The 19579-nt window shown below is 46.5% G+C and overlaps 1 protein-coding gene across 2 annotated transcripts in view; it reads right to left on the reverse strand.

The window, feature by feature from the left end:
* Positions 1-19579, reverse strand: part of LOC138638743 (cytochrome P450 2C23-like) — a 761024-nt gene that overhangs the window by 685579 nt on the left and 55866 nt on the right. Inside the window, exon 7 of one of the 2 annotated variants that reach the window (XM_069728296.1) lies at positions 559-700. The exons of the other annotated variant lie outside the window; for it this stretch is intronic. Coding sequence (XP_069584397.1) covers positions 559-700 — 142 coding nt within the window. The remainder of the gene's footprint in view (positions 1-558; positions 701-19579) is intronic. 2 annotated transcript variants of the gene reach the window in all.

Raw genomic sequence — 19579 nt, forward strand, 5'->3', positions numbered from 1 at the left:
AATGAACGCATGCAGTAAAAAAACACATGCGATTAAAAACGCGACCAAACACGTACATATATAGTATAGGAAAAAAAATGCATGCGTTTTTTTTTGCAAAAACGCTGCAGACAAAAACGCAAGTGTGAAACCACCCTCACAAATACCTTTAACTTCCACTACAGTAGAGCAACATTGAAAGCCTGGCAGCTCCACAAATTTTACTTTAATTTCCAAAAATATTTAAAGCTATTGCTAGTATTCTACAAATATATGGTATACATACACTAATCATAGGATGATTTGTAACATTTATTTTATATTATTATATCAAATTAAAATTTGGCACTACTTATTTTCGTATCTTGAGATGAAAGGCATCGGAGGGATCACTCTACAGACACATGCACAGTACTTTTAAGTACAGTTTAATTCAGGTAATACAATGACATTTATAAACTGAGGTAGATTGAGTGCCCATTGCGGTACCAAAAATTATTAGAATGATGTAGTGCAGAAATCTAAATTTGCATGTGTTTCGGCTCACTATTCAGTCACAATTTCATATTACTTACGTACTTTGGATTTCAGGATATTTCATCATTAGCAAAAGGCCCCATCGCAAAGTGGTCGATGTGGTCTCCATTCCAGCAGCAAATAGGTTGGCCACCAGTTTGCCCAAGTTTTTATTATTAAAGTATAATGCAGATTCTGGCTTATCCTTTGCAAGATATAAATATACAGTTTGAGTAATTATTTTATTTTCTGAATTGAATTATGCATCTTAAAGCTTATGATGATCTGCAGCACAATACTTAGTATTAACATAATAATAACAACTTTGTAACATATAATATGAAACGTTCTATTGTCTGTACCCCACGAACCGCAGCCTGCATTCACCAATTTGCTGCTCACTCCCTATAAATAGCGGACAGTAAGAAGGAGATGTAGTTTCAGCATATCAGATTGTGTCCTGAAAGACTGAGTACCAAATGGAAACAGAAAGTGCAGCAACAGGTGGAATATGGTGTTTGATCCTAAAACACTAAGGAGACTCTTATTTTTATTTTTTTTTACCATCAATAAATGGAAATATTGTTTATATCCAAAACATTAAATCCCCTATAGACTAATCACATAACAGCTTACATCCATATTTCTGGATATGAATTTTTAATCTTGAGATTATTGAGGTTGTTCAATAATTTTGATTCTCAAGTCGTTAGACAGCTCTCTTCTCCTCTTTCTGTTCTTCATACTTAGTGTGTCACACCCAGACACACAATGCAAAGTCAACTTCTACCCCATTTATCTGGTTCAGGTGTGGTTTTCGTATTGCCCACACCTGTTACTTGCCAAAGGCGAATTTGAACAAGCATCACATGCCTGAAACAGAGTTGTTTACCCACAATTTTGGAAAAGTGTCAATTATTTTGTCTGGCATATGAAAAGTGTGGCCTGCCTTTCTTTGAACTGGGAATTATATTGATGTGGTCTCCCATAGCTGTGTGTTTTACAAAGAACGGTACATTAGTTTCATGCACTATTCTATTTATTTATTTACTGCAGGGTATTTAGTCATTATGTTCTGTCTTTTTTGTCTGTTCAATGGCTAGAGTGAACATGAACTTACACGCTGCATGCACACCAGTTTATATCCCTGTTCATTCCATTGGGCTTTTTTTCAGTTTGTTTGCATCATGTCCATGTAAAAGTGTGACCAGCCTTCGTTTGAGCTTAGCATTATATTGCTGTGGTCTCCCTTGGCTGTGTGTTTCCACTAGTTTGGGCCCAGTCCTTCTCTGTTCTTATCCACATGCATCTCACTTGACAAATGGTAAGGTTTTTAATGGGAACCTGTCACCTGAATTTGGCGGGACCGGTTTTCGGTCATATGGGCGGAGTTTTCGGGTGTTTGATTCACCCTTTCCTTACCCGCTGGCTGCATGCTGGCCGCAATATTGGATTGAAGTTCGTTCTAGGTCCTCCGTAGTACACGCCTGCGCAAGGCAAGATTGATGAGCGAATACTGAAATATTCTGCTTCAGGAAAATCGGCAAAAATAATTTCTAATATCTGGGTATTCGTACCGAATATCAAATCCAATGCAAGTCAATGGGAAAGCCGAATATTTTTCTGCTGCACCCAACAAATAAGTCTGTGAGCCTGAGAAAAAAGCTGAAATGGATGGGAAAGAGCTAAAACTAAATGATAACAGCAAATAGCAAGATAGTGGAATAGATATTCCCTATCCCTTTACAATGCCATTTCAAATATTCCCATTTGCATTTTGGGCTTTGCCCGCCATCACCACCATGTCCACTGCCATGTCATTATGCGGCCCTCGCTTCCAGTCTGCAGAGTGCTAGCAATAGTGCCGGGATACGTCCCAAAGAGAGTGGCAATGGCCATGTTCCAATATGCGTCCAAAATGTGTAAAACTGTGGTCTGAATATGTCTGTGAAGCATATTAACCCAGTCACTTAGACTTGCTTAAAATGTACAGATACTGGGCAATACCCCACTACCATTTTTTTAAATCTAAATTTAGATGATTTAAGGGAAGCGACAGTTCAATAAAGAGACACAAGTCTCATTTAGGAGCCTGGAAGAGTCAGCAATGGTCTTTGTCAGCACCGGACAATATAAACTGGTAACACATATGTATGCCCTATCTAACGAATAATTTGTGAACAAACAAACAGTGGGTATGGAAAGTATTCATATCCCTTTATATTTTTCACTCTTTGTTTCATTGCAGGCATTATGTAAATTAAAAAACATCCTTTTTTTTGCATTAATGTACACTCTGAACCCCATCTTGACTGAAAAAAACCCAGAAATGTAGTAATTTTGCTAATTTGTTAAAAAAGAAAAAGTGACTGGAAGAAAAACATTAGACTCGAACAAAGAAGACCCAGGAAAACATACTCAGAAGGGAGGTAAGAACATTTCTAAAATAATACACAGCGAGGAGATTGGAACAAAACAAAATCCTCTAAACTGCATGCTCGCAAACGCCAGAAGCCTGACAAACAAGATGGAAGAACTAGAAGCAGAAATATCTACAGGTAACTTTGACATAGTGGGAATAACCGAGACATGGTTAGATGAAAGCTATGACTGGGCAGTTAACTTACAGGGTTACAGTCTGTTTAGAAAGGATCGTAAAAATCGGAGAGGAGGAGGGGTTTGTCTCTATGTAAAGTCTTGTCTAAAGTCCACTTTAAGGGAGGATATTAGCGAAGGGAATGAGGATGTCGAGTCCATATGGGTCGAAATTCATGGAGGGAAAAAGGTAACAAAATTCTTATTGGGGTCTGTTACAAACCCCCAAATTTAACAGAAACCATGGAAAGTCTACTTCTAAAGCAGATAGATGAAGCTGCAACCCATAATGAGGTCCTGGTTATGGGGGACTTTAACTACCCGGATATTAACTGGGAAACAGAAACCTGTGAAACCCATAAAGGCAACAGGTTTCTGCTAATAACCAAGAAAAATTATCTTTCACAATTGGTGCAGAATCCAACCAGAGGAGCAGCACTTTTAGACCTAATACTATCTAATAGACCGGACAGAATAACAAATCTGCAGGTGGTTGGGCATCTAGGAAATAGTGACCACAATATTGTACAGTTTCACCTGTCTTTCACTAGGGGGACTTGTCAGGGAGTCACAAAAACACTGAACTTTAGGAAGGCAAAGTTTGACCAGCTTAGAGATGCCCTTAATCTGGTAGACTGGGACAATATCCTCAGAAATAAGAATACAGATAATAAATGGAAAATGTTTAAGAACATCCTAAATAGGCAGTGTAAGCGGTTTATACCTTGTGGGAATAAAAGGACTAGAAATAGGAAAAACCCAATGTGGCTAAACAAAGAAGTAAGACGGGCAATTAACAGTAAAAAGAAAGCATTTGCACTACTAAAGCAGGATGGCACCGTTGAAGCTCTAAAAAACTATAGGGAGAAAAATACTTTATCTAAAAAACTAATTAAAGCTGCCAAAAAGGAAACAGAGAAGCACATTGCTAAGGAGAGTAAAACTAATCCCAAACTGTTCTTCAACTATATCAATAGTAAAAGAATAAAAACTGAAAATGTAGGCCCCTTAAAAAATAGTGAGGAAAGAATGGTTGTAGATGACGAGGAAAAAGCTAACATATTAAACACCTTCTTCTCCACGGTATTCACGGTGGAAAATGAAATGCTAGGTGAAATCCCAAGAAACAATGAAAACCCTACATTAAGGGTCACCAATCTAACCCAAGAAGAGGTGCGAAACTGGCTAAATAAGATTAAAATAGATAAATCTCCGGGTCCGGATGGCATACACCCAAGAGTACTAAGAGAACTAAGTAATGTAATAGATAAACCATTATTTCTTATTTTTAGGGACTCTATAGCGATGGGGTCTGTTCCGAAGGACTGGCGCATAGCAAATGTGGTGCCAATATTCAAAAAGGGCTCTAAAAGTGAACCTGGAAATTATAGGCCAGTAAGTCTAACCTCTATTGTTGGTAAAATATTTGAAGGGTTTCTGAGGGACGTTATTCTGGATTATCTCAATGAGAATACCGGTTTAACTCCATATCAGCATGGGTTTATGAGAAATCGCTCCTGTCAAACCAATCTAATCAGTTTTTATGAAGAGGTAAGCTATAGGCTGGACCACGGTGAGTCATTGGACGTGGTATATCTCGATTTTTCCAAAGCATTTGATACCGTGCCGCACAAGAGGTTGGTACACAAAATGATAATGCTGGGTCTGGGGGAAAATGTGTGTAAATGGGTTAGTAACTGGCTTAGTGATAGAAAGCAGAGGGTGGTTATAAATGGTATAGTCTCTAACTGGGTCGCTGTGACCAGTGGGGTACCGCAGGGGTTGGTATTGGGACCTGTTCTCTTCAACATATTCATTAATGATCTGGTAGAAGGTTTACACAGTAAAATATCAATATTTGCAGATGATACAAAACTATGCAAAGCAGTTAATACAAGAGAAGATAGTATTCTGCTACAGATGGATCTGGATAAGTTGGAAACTTGGGCTGAAAGGTGGCAGATGAGGTTTAACAATGATAAATGTAAGGTTATACATATGGGAAGAAGGAATCAATATCACCATTACACACTGAACGGGAAACCACTGGGTAAATCTGACAGGGAGAAGGACTTGGGGATCCTAGTTAATGATAAACTTACCTGGAGCAGCCAGTGCCAGGCAGCAGCTGCCAAGGCAAACAGGATCATGGGGTGCATTAAAAGAGGTCTGGATACACATGATGAGAGCATTATACTGCCTCTGTACAAATCCCTAGTTAGACCGCACATGGAGTACTGTGTCCAGTTTTGGGCACCGGTGCTCAGGAAAGATATAATGGAACTAGAGAGAGCACAAAGGAGGGCAACAAAATTAATAAAGGGGATGGGAGAACTACAATACCCAGATAGATTAGCGAAATTAGGATTATTTAGTCTAGAAAAAAGACGACTGAGGGGCGATATAATAACCATGTATAAGAATATAAGGGGACAATACAAATATCTGAGGATCTGTTTATACCAAGGAAGGTGACGGGCACAAGGGGGCATTCTTTGTGTCTGGAGGAGAGAAGGTTTTTCCACCAACATAGAAGAGGATTCTTTACTGTTAGGGCAGTGAGAATCTGGAATTGCTTGCCTGAGGAGGTGGTGATGGCGAACTCATTCGAGGGGTTCAAGAGAGGCCTGGATGTCTTCCTGGAGCAGAACAATATTGTATCATACAATTATTAGGTTCTGTAGAAGGACGTAGATCTGGGGATTTATTATGATGGAATATAGGCTGAACTGGATGGACAAATGTCTTTTTTCAGCCTTACTAACTATGTTACTATGTTACTATGGTCATAAGTATTCAGAATCTTTGCTCAGTATTGAGTAGAAGCACCTTTTGAGCTAGTACAGCCATGAGTCTTCTTGGGAATGATGCAACAAGTTTTTCACACCTGGATTTGGGGATGCTCGGCCATTCTTACTTGCAAATCCTCTCCAGTTCCATCAGGTTGGATGGTGAACGTTGGTGGACGCCATTGTAAGGTCTCTCCAGAGATGCTCAATTGGGTTTAGGTCACTGCTCTGGCTGGGCCAGTCAAGGATGGTCACAGAGTTGTTTTTAAGCCACTCCTTTGTTATTTTACCTGTGTGCTTGGGTCTTTGTCTTGTTGGAAGGTGAACTTTTCAGCCAACTTTGAGGTCAAGAGCACTCTGGAAGGGTTTTCCTCCAAGATATCTCTGTATTTGGCCACATTCATGTTTCCTTCAATGATAACCAGTCGTCCTGTCCCTGCAGCTGAAAAACACCACCATAGCATGATGCTGTCACAACCATGTTTCACTGTTGGGATTGTATTGGGCAGGTGATGAGCAGTGTCTTGTTTTCTCCACACATACCGCTTAGAATTATCACCAAAGAGTTCTATCTTCGTTTAATCAGACCAGAGAATCTTATTTCTCCAAGTCTGGGAGTCCTTAATGTGTTTTTAAGCAAACTCTATGCAGGCTTTCATGTGTCTTGCACTGGGGAGAGGCTTCTGTGACGCTAGTCTGCCATAAAGGACCAAGTGGTGGAGGGCTGCAGTGATAGTTGACATTGTGGAACTTTCTCTTATCTCCCTACTTCATCTCTGGAGCTCAGCCACAGTAATCTTGGAGTTCTTCTTTACCTCTCACTAAGGTTGTTCTACCACAAATGCTCAGTTTGGTTGGAAGGTCACATCTAGATAGACTTCTGGTGGTCCCAAACTTCTATCATTTAAGGATTATGGAGGCCACTGAGCTCTTGGGAACCTTGAATACTGCAGAAATTCTGTTGTAATCTTGGCCAGATCTGTGCCTTGCCACAATTCTGTCTCTGAGCTCCTTGGCCAGTTCCTTTTGATTCTCATTTGGTCTGCCATGCACTGTGAGCTGTGAGGTCTTATATAGACAGGTGTATACTTTCCAAATCAAATCTTATCACTTTAATTAAACACAGCTGGCCTCCAATAAAGGAGTTGAACTATTTCAAGGAGGATCACAAGGAAATGGACAGCATGTAACAAATACAGTATGAGTGTCTGAGCAAAGGGTTTGAATTCTTATGGTCATGTGATATTTCAGTTTTTATTTTTTACTAAATTTTCAAAAGTATCTACATTTCTGTTTTATTCAGCCAAAAAGGGGTGCAGAGTGTACATTAATGAGAAAAAAAAACTTTTTTGAATTTACGAAATGGCTGCAATGAAACAGAGTGAAAAATTATAAAGGGGTCTGAATACTTTCCGTACCCACTGTATTTGGTGACAAGGGACAACTGAACACTGCGCTGGGACAATGAATTGGACGTGGTCGCTGAATGATGTGTCTGTGAAACAGCAGGTTGTGGAGAGGAGGTATCAACACCTGCGTCCTGGACAGCAGATTTGGACGGCTGTAACACAGGAGTAGTTTCACCCTCAGACACAGATTTTGTACCAAAGCATTCTGCTCACCTACTGGGGTGCTTGCCTGCCATGTGAACTAACGGCACGGAGGTACACCCTTTGCGTCCCAGAGTTTCCAACAACAAAATAGACAAGCTGGACAGAAAAAATAGCAAACAAATAGCAAAGAAGAACTTAGCTATGCAGAGCAGCAGGCCACAGGAATGATCCAGGGAAAAGCAAGTCCAACACTGGAACATTGACAGGAAGCCAGGATCAAAGCATTAGGTGGAGTTAAGTAGAGAAGCACCTAACGACCTCACCAGATCACCTGAGGGAGGAAATTCAGAAGCCGCAGTACCACTTCCCTCCACCAAAAGAAGCTCACAGAGAGAATCAGCCGAAGTACCACTTGTGACCACAGGAGGGAGCTCTGCCACAGAATTCACAACAGAACCCCAGTTGCCACCGCTACAGGACAAATGGGAAGAGTCATGCAAAGCACCAGAATTGGTGCATCTAATAGATGTGCCTTTTCTGGGTGGCTGTGGGCTGCTATTTTTAGGCTTCTTGGGTCAATATCCATGGCCCCTTACCAGCCTGTGAATATCAGCCACCAACTGTCTGCTTTTGCAAGGCTTGTTGTCAAAATGGGGGGACCCCACTCTGTTTTTTTTAATGATTTATTTAAATTATTAAACAATTAGGCGTGGGGAACCCTCTATTCTTAATAATCAGCCTTGCTAACTCTGATACCTGAGGGTTGCAGCTCACAACTGTCAGTTTTGCCTGGCTAGTTATAGAAAATACGGGGTAACCAATGCCAATTTTTTTCATTTATTTATTTATAGCGCAGGCGGTGGCGGCTCACAAATACTCTCATCAGCTTCTCCAGCAGTTTTACCCTGCTTCTCACTCATTGGCTTCCTAACATGGATTTTTTCTCAAAGAACATCTTGCTATGCATGTGAGCAGTGTCTCCCACCTGCTCCACGGGTTGGATCTTAAAACCTTACACGTAGGAATTTGAATTGCTCACATATTTTGGTTATCATCTTCTCTGAGGAAAGGTGAGGAATATTGTTGTTTTTTATTTTAACACTTTTGCAGAAGACAATGACATCTGTGGAACGGGCGATGTTGTAAGTATTGATAAATTGAGATTTATTATAGGAGTCTGTGTCATTCTTTCAATAAAAGGACTTTTTTCTGGGTGTCTGTGATTTTATCCAATGTGACTATTGGGGTCTGCTTTTTATTGACGCCTATCCATTACTAACCTCTTGGCTTGTTGTCACCTGACAATAAAAATGCAACATCAACCCCCTCAACTATCACCCCACTTGCCACCACTTAAGGGCAAGTGGGAAGAGCAAGGCTAAGTGCCAGAGTTGGCACATCTTAGAGATGCACCTTTTCTTGGGTGGCTGATAGCTGATGTTTATAGCCGGGGGCAGTATACATGGCCCCTCTGTAGGCTATTAATATCAGACCACAGCTGTCTGCATAGCCTTTGATGGTTATTAATCATAGGGGGACCCTACATTATTTTTAGGGGGTTCCCCATTTTTATAGCTACTAAAGGCTAGTTATACAATATATAATTATATGTGAGCTGATAATAGCCTGGGAAGCTCCATCACTATTACCCCTTTCCTAGGCTGTAAACATCTACCCCCATATGTCAGCTTTCCCTTTGCTGGTTAAGAAAATTATCTGGGAGCCAAGGCATTTTTTTCTGAAAAATAATCTTTTAATATTCAAATATATGTACAGTAAGCTGCACACTCACTGTGCTAATTGTATTTATCACTGACATATGTATATCTATCCATTCTATGTGTATATACTGTGTGTAATTGAACTATTCTATGCTGTTGGGTCCTGCTGTGAATTTATAGTATGTGTCTGCTGAATTGAAGGCTTTTCCTAAATAGATAGATAGATGTAATATATATACACATATATGTGTGTATCACTGACATCTAGTGTTGAGCATTCCGATACCGCAAGTATCGGGTATCGGCCGATACTTGCGGTATCGGAATTCCGATACCGAATTCCGATACTTCCCGCGTATCGGATACCGGAATCGGAAGTTGCCGAAATTCAAACAGCACGCAGCAGCCAATGAGGAATGAATTGAAGTGTGGGCATATCCTGTTTAACATGGTGGGCATGTAACTACTGGCAAGGCTGTGATTGGATGCTGAAATGATGTCACTCAGCACTATAAAAAAACGCTGCCGCCATTTTGCGCTCACTCTGCTGTGATTTCAGTTAGGGACAGGACGCTGTGTTCTAACTGAGGGCCAGTTGAGATCGCTGATTGCTTTATTTTCCTTTCCAAAGGCTAATTTAGCAAAACGCTGTGTGTTCTTCACTGTTCACCTTGCTCTTGCCTTGCAGCGCTGTTTTAACAGCGTTCTGCAAGGTCTCTCTGTGTGTGTGTGTGTGCAGCTCACTCTGTAGTCTGTGTGCAGCCATATACCCGGTTGTATTCAGCTCAGGGGGGGTTCACACTGCCTCACACAGTTGTCCTTTTTTGCTCCTAGTGCAGCCTGCTGCACATTTTTTCTCAAATTTCCTATTAGTGTTTTTCCACCCGTCTCCAGCTAAATTGTGGAAAAACACTACATAGGATAACCTAGAGGGGGGTTTTTCGGGCCTTGCAGCGCCGTTTACGGCTGTCTGCACGGTCTCGGTGTGAGCGCAGCTCGCCCTGTAGTCTGTGTGCAGCCATAGCCGGTTGGATTCAGCTCAGGGTTCGTTACTGCCTCATATTTTGATAAAAATTGTCCTTTTTTTCAAATAGAGCAGCCTGTTTAAAATTTTAAACCAAATTTCCTATTAGTGTTTTTCCACCCGTCTCCAGCTAAATTGTGGAAAAACACTACATAGGATAACCTAGAGGGGGTTTTTTGGGCCTTGCAGCGCCGTCTACGGCTGTCTGCACGGTCTCGGTGTGAGCGCAGCTCGCCCTGTAGTCTGTGTGCAGCCATAGCCGGTTGGATTCAGCTCAGGGTTCGTTACTGCCTCATACCTTGAAAAAAAATTTCCTTTTTTTTCAAATAGAGCAGCCTGTTTAAAATTTAAACAAAAATTTCCTATTAGTGTTTTTCTACCCGTCTCCAGCTAAATTGTGGAAAAACACTACATAGGATAACCTAGAGGAGGGTTTTTGGGCCTTGCAGCGCCGTTTACGGCTGTCTGCACGGTCTCGGTGTGAGTGCAGCTCGCCCTGTAGTCTGTGTGCAGCCATAGCCGGTTGGATTCAGCTCAGGGTTCGTTACTGCCTCATATTTTGAAAAAAAAATTCCTTTTTTTCAAATAGAGCAGCCTGTTTAAAATTTTAAAAAAAATTTCCTATTAGTGTTTTTCCACCCGTCTCCAGCTAAATTGTGGAAAAACACTACATAGGATAACCTAGAGGAGGGTTTTTGGGCCTTGCAGCGCCGTTTACGGCTGTCTGCACGGTCCCCGTGTGAGTTAAACTTGCTCTGTAGTCCGATTTGCAGAAAAAAAAAAAAGTAAAGTTCACCAAACACCACTTAACACTTGTGTAGGCCACATTTGAAAAATAATAAAGTTTAGTCCACACTTTACAACATTAGTGTTTCTTACACCTGTTAGGAGGAGCATTTCAGGAATAAGCACACTAAGGCCTTAGTACTTTTCTGCTTATCTTTATCTGTCAACCAAGATGAAGAGGGCAGGGAGTAAGGCGCGTGGGCGTGGGCGCGGAGCAGGGAGAGGACGTGGTGATTCTGTGCCTGCTGCGGCCACCGGTGACTCGTCGTCACTCAGTTTCAGCAGGGAACAGTCCTTCATGCGCAGCTTTGTCGGAGAGCGCCGTGCACCGCTGCTGCGTGAAGATCAAATTGAAGCCGTTGTTGTTAGGGGTCGAGTTCCCGCTTCTGCACAGGGGGAATCTCGAGCCGCCTCCGCTGCGGTCTCCCATTCTTGTCCAGCCGCAGTGGAGTCTGCTCAGCAAAGACGTCGGTCCCAGCGTCTTGCTCATTCTCACTCTGTTCTGAGAGTTACTGCTGCTTCTCCAGTCTCTGCCATTGAAGTCAGTGCTGGTCAGCAGCGAGCGGACGTCTCTGGGACTAAGTCCTTGTCTGCACGTACTGAGCATGCCCAGCATAAGGTCTCCCGTTGGAGATCGAGGGTCATGTGCTCAGGCTCTGCAGCACATTCCATTGGTCCTCTTGGCAGGTCCTAGAAGGGCAAAAGTGCTGTGGCCACTTCCTGTGCTGCTGCTATATAAACTGCGCATGACCGCACGGCCATGCGCTAGTATTGTTTTACAATTGCTTATGTGTGTATGTTGTGAGTGCAAGTCGTCCTTGGATACCCCTTCCCTATTGAATGTCTGTTCGCGGAAGGTGTATGGCTGCTATCTAGCGCCCGACTTAGCCTACAGCACTAGTCACACATCACAGCGTCCTGTAGCTGTGCCTGCCAGTACGGCGCCGTGCGCCTGCCTTGCGCTTTCCATACCCGAGTCTGGGTGGTTAGTGGCGTCCGTCAGCGCGGCATCGCTCGCACTCTTGTGCACATATATTTCCTAAGGTTCTCTACACACCCAGTTGCGGTGTTGCGCCAGCAGGGGTCTAATCGGGCTCCAATCCCTTCTGGGGTTAAGTCCGCTGACCACTTGCTCGCGCACTTGTGCGGTACTGCGGTCCTGTGAATTAACAGGATCGCTTTCTTCACGCTGGGTGAGGTTAAACCCACGCGTGTATACTTTAGTGTACCGCCATACAGTCTGCAAATTGCTAGCAGCAGGTTCTCACCTGCACGGTGGACCCCGGACTGCGAACGCACCTTTATCATCTGTCTTGGTGCGTTCCGCCGGTCCTAACAGAATACTAGCGCCAGGGTCTGGCTAGTAAAATGGCGGACGACCAGCGTTTACAGCGGTACATCCAGCAGCTGGAGGGAAGGTTGGCGGCTCTTGAGCGTACAACCTCAGCTGTGGATGTCACTGCTGTAGCTGTGCAGGCTGCAAGTGTAGCCGCGGCCAGTTTGTCCACTGCCACCCCTGCTCCGACTTTATCCCGTCTCCCACTACCTGACAAGTTTGCTGGCGACAGTAAACTTTGTCGCGGATTCGTGAGTCAGTGCTCTATACATCTTGAGCTCCTGGCGTCACGTTTTCCTACGGAGCGGGCGAGAGTGGGATTTATCCTATCTCTCTTGTCGGGCAGGGCGTTGGAGTGGGCAACGCCACTCTGGGAGCGAGATGATCGTGTGGTACAGAGTGCTCCTCTCTTCTTGGACACTCTGAAGCAGGTCTTTTTAGGGCCTCGGGTTACCCACGACACCGCACTCCAATTGTTGTCCATTACACAGGGTACCTCCGTGGTCAGCCAGTTTGCCATTCAGTTCCGGACTCTAGCTTCAGAGTTAGAGTGGCCAGACAAAGTTCTTATTCCGGTGTTCTGGAGGGGACTGGCAGACCACGTGAAAGACGCCTTGGCCACTAGGGAGATACCGGCCACACTGGAGGAACTTATTTCCGTGTCTACCCGCATCGACCTCCGTTTTCACGAGCGGAGGTTGGAGCGGACCCAGTGTAGGCAGAGGTTTCGGCTGGCTCCAACTTTCGCCAGACCTCTGGAATCTCCTGTCTTGGCGTCAGATTCTCATGAGGCCATGGAGGTTTCTCGAGCGGGACCTAAATCTCTAGCCGCTCGAGTACCCGTAGTTTGTAATAACTGTCGACAACATGGACATTACGCCAATAAATGTCCGCGGCGGTCGGGAAACGATCGCGTCTAGTGGCCATTGGGGGAGGTTCACTAGACACAGCAGCATTCTCCTCCAAACTGTCCTTTAAAGGGACAATCCTGTTAGGCTCCTCCACTCTTACAGTCGAGCTTTGTGTGGATTCAGGAGCAGAGGGAAGTTTCATGTCCTCTGCTTTTGCTACACGTCATGCTATACCACTGGTCATGCTCGCCAAACCAATAACGGTTAGAGTTGTGAATGGGGCGACACTCCCACTGCAAATCACGCACCAGACAGTCCCGTTATCGCTGTCCATGTCTCCTTCCCACCAGGAGATTATTTCCCTTCTTGTCCTTCCTGAGGGAATGGATGAGATTTTGCTGGGAATACCCTGGCTCCGTTTCCACTCGCCACATATTGAGTGGTCCTCAGGGAAAATATTGGGCTGGAGTAAGTCATGTTTGGGCAGATGTGTGAGTGAGTGTGTACAGGTCTCTTCTACCCAGGTACCCGCAGATCTCTCGTCACTTCCCAGGTATTATTGGTGTTATGCAGACGTGTTCTCTAAAAAGGCTGCTGAGACTCTACCGCCCCATCGCCCTTACGACTGTCCTATCGACCTCTTGCCGGGAGCTGAACCTCCTAGGGGAAGGGTATATCCCCTCTCTCTTCCTGAGACGGAGGCTATGTCTCAATACATTCAGGAGAATTTAGCAAGAGGATTTATAAGGAAGTCAGTGTCTCCGGCAGGGGCGGGATTCTTCTTCGTGCAGAAGAAGAACGGGGAGTTACGTCCTTGCATCGATTACAGGGGTCTCAATGCAATCACTATTAAGAACAAATACCCGTTGCCCCTGATATCGGAGCTCTTTGACAGATTAAGGGGAGCTAAAATTTTCACCAAATTAGATCTGCGGGGTGCCTACAATCTGATTCGCATCCGTGAGGGGGACGAATGGAAAACGGCTTTCAATACCAGGGATGGGCACTATGAGTACCTGGTGATGCCTTTCGGGCTCTGTAATGCCCCAGCCGTTTTTCAGGACTTTGTCAACGATATCTTCCGGGATATGCTTTCCACCTCGGTCGTAGTCTATCTGGATGATATCCTCATCTTTTCTCCAGATATTGACTCCCACCGGAGAGATGTTGGCAGAGTCTTCGAACTCCTACGGGCGAATTCCTTATATGCAAAGTTGGAGAAGTGTGTGTTCGAGCAGGAGTCCTTGCCTTTCCTGGGCTATATCGTCTCGGCCCAGGGATTGGCTATGGATCCTGCCAAACTACAAGCAGTGATGGACTGGCAGGAACCCCATTCTCTTAAAGCGGTGCAGCGCTTTATGGGGTTCATAAATTACTATCGCCAGTTCATTCCCCACTTTTCAACTTTGGTAGCTCCCTTGGTATCCCTCACCAAGAAGGGAGCGAATCCCAAATTGTGGTCCGAAGGGGTCTCCAAGGCCTTCTCTTCTATAAAGTCCCATTTTGCCAGTGCTCCTATCTTACATCGTCCCGATGTGGGTAAGCCATTCCTTCTGGAAGTGGATGCCTCATCCGTTGGCGCTGGAGCAGTCCTCTATCAAAAGGATGCTCAGGGTCGGAAGCATCCATGCTTCTTTTTCTCAAAGACCTTCACACCAGCGGAGAGAAATTACTCCATCGGGGATAGAGAGTTGTTGGCAATGAAGTTGGCCTTTTCGGAGTGGAGACATCTCTTGGAGGGTGCCCGGTTCCCATTCCAGGTTTTCACGGATCACAAGAATTTGGTCTATTTACAAACAGCCCAGCGGCTGAATTCTCGTCAGGCCAGATGGTCCTTGTTTTTCTCCCGGTTCCACTTTACCCTACATTATCTCGCCGGGGAGAAGAACATTCGTGCCGACGCTCTCTCTCGCTCCTTCGTGTCAGCTGAGGAGGAGGAGGACGAGCCTCGGCTCATTGTCCCTTCGGAGAGTCTGAGAACTGTGGCTCCGGTTTCGCTGGAGTCTGTGCCCCCGGGCAAGACTTTTGTTCCCATCAATTTGCGTCCGGAGGTTCTCTCTTGGGCTCATTCGTCCAGAGTGGGTGGACACTTTGGGGCTAAAAGGACCTCTGAGCTACTGGCGAGGACGTACTGGTGGCCACATATGGTTCGTGACGTCGGAGACTACGTTCGGGCATGTGTCTCTTGTGCCAAGAATAAGTCTTCCCGACAACGGCCAGCTGGTTTGTTATACCCTCTGCCGGTGGCAGACAGGCCCTGGGAGATGGTCGGGATGGATTTTGTTGTGGGTTTGCCCAAGTCTCGTGGCTGTACCATTATTTGGGTAATCACCGACCATTTTTCTAAAATGGTGCATTTGGTGCCACTTCCCCGGTTACCTTCTGCACGGGCCTTGGCAGCGTTGTTTGTCAAACACATCTTTCGTCTTCACGGTATGCCAGACAAAATCGTCAGTGACCGAGGTCCCCAGTTTGCGTCTCGGTTCTGGAGAGAGCTTTGTCGTCTTCTCAGTATCGAGTTGAATCTCTCTTCGGCTTATCATCCCGAGACGAATGGGTTGGTAGAGAGAGCCAACCAGACCTTGGTCACATATCTGCGACATTTTGTTTCTGCTAAGCAGGATGACTGGGCATCTTTGCTACCGTGGGCGGAGTTTGCTCTTAACAATGCTGTCGCTGATTCCACTGGACAGACTCCATTCCTCCTTAACTATGGTCAGCATCCGAGGGTACCTGTGCCCATGCCCGTGTCTTCCGCCGATTCCAGGGTGGCAGACTGGGCTGTGGAGGCACGGGACATTTGGGATCGCACTCAGGATGCTATTCAGGCTTCCAAGGAGAGAATGAGGTCCTCCGCCGACGCACATCGGCGCCCCGCTCCAACCTTTGCTCCTGGCGACTTAGTGTGGCTCTCCGCCCGTAACATCAGGCTGCGAGTTGAGTCCACCAAGTTTGCACCTCGCTACTTAGGCCCTTTTAAGGTCCTCGAACAGGTTAATCCTGTGGTTTACCGTCTGGCCCTTCCTCCACGCCTGGGTATCACCGACACCTTTCATGTGTCCCTCCTTAAGCCCGTCTACATGTCCCGGTTTTCTGAGTCATCTACTGGGACGTCGGGTTCGTCTACGGACGATTACGAGGTGAACGCGATCTTGGGGTACAAGGTGGTTCGTGGCAAAAAATTTTATTTGGTGGACTGGAGGGGTTACGGTCCTGAGGATAGATCCTGGGAGCCTGCTGAGTATATTCGGGCTCCGCAGCTCATTGCTGCCTTCGAACGTAGCGAGGCCCAAGGAGGGGGGGGCCCTAGGGGGGGGGGGTAATGTTAGGGGTCGAGTTCCCGCTTCTGCACAGGGGGAATCTCGAGCCGCCTCCGCTGCGGTCTCCCATTCTTGTCCAGCCGCAGTGGAGTCTGCTCAGCAAAGACGTCGGTCCCAGCGTCTTGCTCATTCTCACTCTGTTCTGAGAGTTACTGCTGCTTCTCCAGTCTCTGCCATTGAAGTCAGTGCTGGTCAGCAGCGAGCGGACGTCTCTGGGACTAAGTCCTTGTCTGCACGTACTGAGCATGCCCAGCATAAGGTCTCCCGTTGGAGATCGAGGGTCATGTGCTCAGGCTCTGCAGCACATTCCATTGGTCCTCTTGGCAGGTCCTAGAAGGGCAAAAGTGCTGTGGCCACTTCCTGTGCTGCTGCTATATAAACTGCGCATGACCGCACGGCCATGCGCTAGTATTGTTTTACAATTGCTTATGTGTGTATGTTGTGAGTGCAAGTCGTCCTTGGATACCCCTTCCCTATTGAATGTCTGTTCGCGGAAGGTGTATGGCTGCTATCTAGCGCCCGACTTAGCCTACAGCACTAGTCACACATCACAGCGTCCTGTAGCTGTGCCTGCCAGTACGGCGCCGTGCGCCTGCCTTGCGCTTTCCATACCCGAGTCTGGGTGGTTAGTGGCGTCCGTCAGCGCGGCATCGCTCGCACTCTTGTGCACATATATTTCCTAAGGTTCTCTACACACCCAGTTGCGGTGTTGCGCCAGCAGGGGTCTAATCGGGCTCCAATCCCTTCTGGGGTTAAGTCCGCTGACCACTTGCTCGCGCACTTGTGCGGTACTGCGGTCCTGTGAATTAACAGGATCGCTTTCTTCACGCTGGGTGAGGTTAAACCCACGCGTGTATACTTTAGTGTACCGCCATACAGTCTGCAAATTGCTAGCAGCAGGTTCTCACCTGCACGGTGGACCCCGGACTGCGAACGCACCTTTATCATCTGTCTTGGTGCGTTCCGCCGGTCCTAACAGTTGTTGGGTGGATGGCAGCTAACGCCTCGGCATCGACTTCAGTTAGTGCCACATCCTCTCAGGCACAGAGCACTGGAGAGCAGCCATCTGTCTCTTCACCACCTGCCAAATTGGCCAGGCAGTCAGAGAGCCCAGGACAGGAGCCGTCTCTACTTCTGTTCTCTGAATCTCTTGGCTTGGAAACAGGGGGCCAGCCAAGCAGCATTGGAGAAATGGAAGAAGAGGCAGTGTGCAGTGATGCCCAACAGCTTTGTCTCTCTGACTCTGAAGAGGCGGGTGGGCCAGTGCCTGCGGTGACCACAGCGCAGTACGCATCTGATGATGAAACTCAGGTGCCGCTTTCTGGTGCGTACTGTGCTGCCGAGACTACCCAGGAGGAGCAGTTGGTGGCAGAGGGTAGTGGAGATGATGAGGTCCTTGACCCATCGTGGCGTGAGGAACAGGAAGGTGGTGGGAGCAGCTCAGAGGAAGAGATTCCCCTTACGGGCCAAAGAGGGAGAGGGAGGGGGAAGACTGCGGAGCCTGTAGCCTCCATTTTTGCGCCCGTTAGGAGCCTGTCTCTTTCCAAAGCCAAAAAGGGCGCTCCCAAGACTTGCAGTGCCTGGTCCTTTTTTGACACAGTTGCAGATGACATTTGTTTTGTCAAATGCAAGCTGTGTCATCAGAAAGTCAAAAGAGGTAAAAGTGTCAGCAACCTCAATACCACAAATATGTGGAAACATGTGCGGACCAGGCACGCGGTGGAGTTACAGAAACACAGTGAAGACGTAGGCCAACCAACAGCGGCAGCTACCACCTCTTCAGCTCGTGTTGCCTCTTCCTCCACTGTTGTCCAGACACCTCGTGTAATTCCACCCACAGCACCACCTTCCCAGTCATCCTCACACTCCCAGTCTACTCTACAGCCATCGGTAGTACAGGCATGGGAGAAAAGGCGGGCATTCTCGGCCAACCACCCCCGAGCACAGGCTCTGAATGCAGGCATTGCCAAACTGTTGTCCCTGGAAATGCTCTCATTCAGGCTGGTGGAGACTGACAGCTTCCGTGACTTGATGGCATTGGCAGTCCCACAGTACAAGGTGCCCAGCCGCTTTTACTTCAGCAGGCAAGCTGTCCCTGCCCTGCACAGGCATGTTGAGGGAAACATAAAACATGCGCTACTGAACGCCGTCAGTAGCAAGGTCCACCTCACCACCGATGCGTGGACCAGTCAGCATGGACAGGGGCGATACGTTTCCCTCACTGCCCATTGGGTTAATGTTGTTGAGCCAGGTACAGATCGTGCGAGTGGCGCAGGACGTGTCCTGCCCACTCCAAGGATTGCAGGAATCCAGTCTGTACGCATTGACTCCTCCTCATACACAAGTTCCTCAGAATCATCTCTGCAGGAGCCGTCACAGTCCACCTCCCGTGAACGTTTACCTATGACCGACATGAGCACAGCCGTGGCCAAACGTCAGCAGGCCGTCTTGAAACTAGTTTCATTGGGGAATCGAAGCCACACAGCGCAGGAGCTCTGGAATGCCATCAAGAAGGAGAGCGATGTGTGGTTACTGCCAGCGAATCTCCAGCCAGGCATGGTAGTGTGTGACAATGGCCGAAATCTGGTGGCAGCTTTGGCCCTTGGCAACCTCACTCACATCCCATGTCTGGCACATGTGCTCAATTTGGTTGTGCAGAGTTTTCTGAGGGACTATCCGGATCTTGATGCACTGCTGCACAAGGTCCGCCTAGAGTGTGCTCACTTGCGGCGTTCCAGCTTGGCAAGATCCCGCATTGCTGCTCTGCAGCGCCGATTCTGCCTTCCGGAACACCGCATCATATGTGACCTACCTACCAGGTGGAATTCCATGTTACATATGTTGGAGCGGTTGTGTGAGCAGCAGCAAGCAGTTATGGAGTACCAGCTGCATCAGGCGCAAAAAAGTCGCAGTCAGCGCCGATCACACTTCACAACCACAGAGTGGGCCACTATGAAGGACGTCTGCCTGGTTTTGCGTCCTTTTGATTATTCCACGCGGATGGCAAGTGCAGATGATGCACTAGTCAGCATGACTGTCCCCCTTATCTGCCTGCTTCAGCAAACTTTGCAAGGGTTAAGGGATGATGTTGTGGAAGAGGTGGAGGATG

This window comes from Ranitomeya imitator, chromosome 5, assembly GCF_032444005.1.
Source record: "Ranitomeya imitator isolate aRanImi1 chromosome 5, aRanImi1.pri, whole genome shotgun sequence".
Taxonomy (NCBI): Eukaryota; Metazoa; Chordata; class Amphibia; order Anura; family Dendrobatidae; genus Ranitomeya; species Ranitomeya imitator.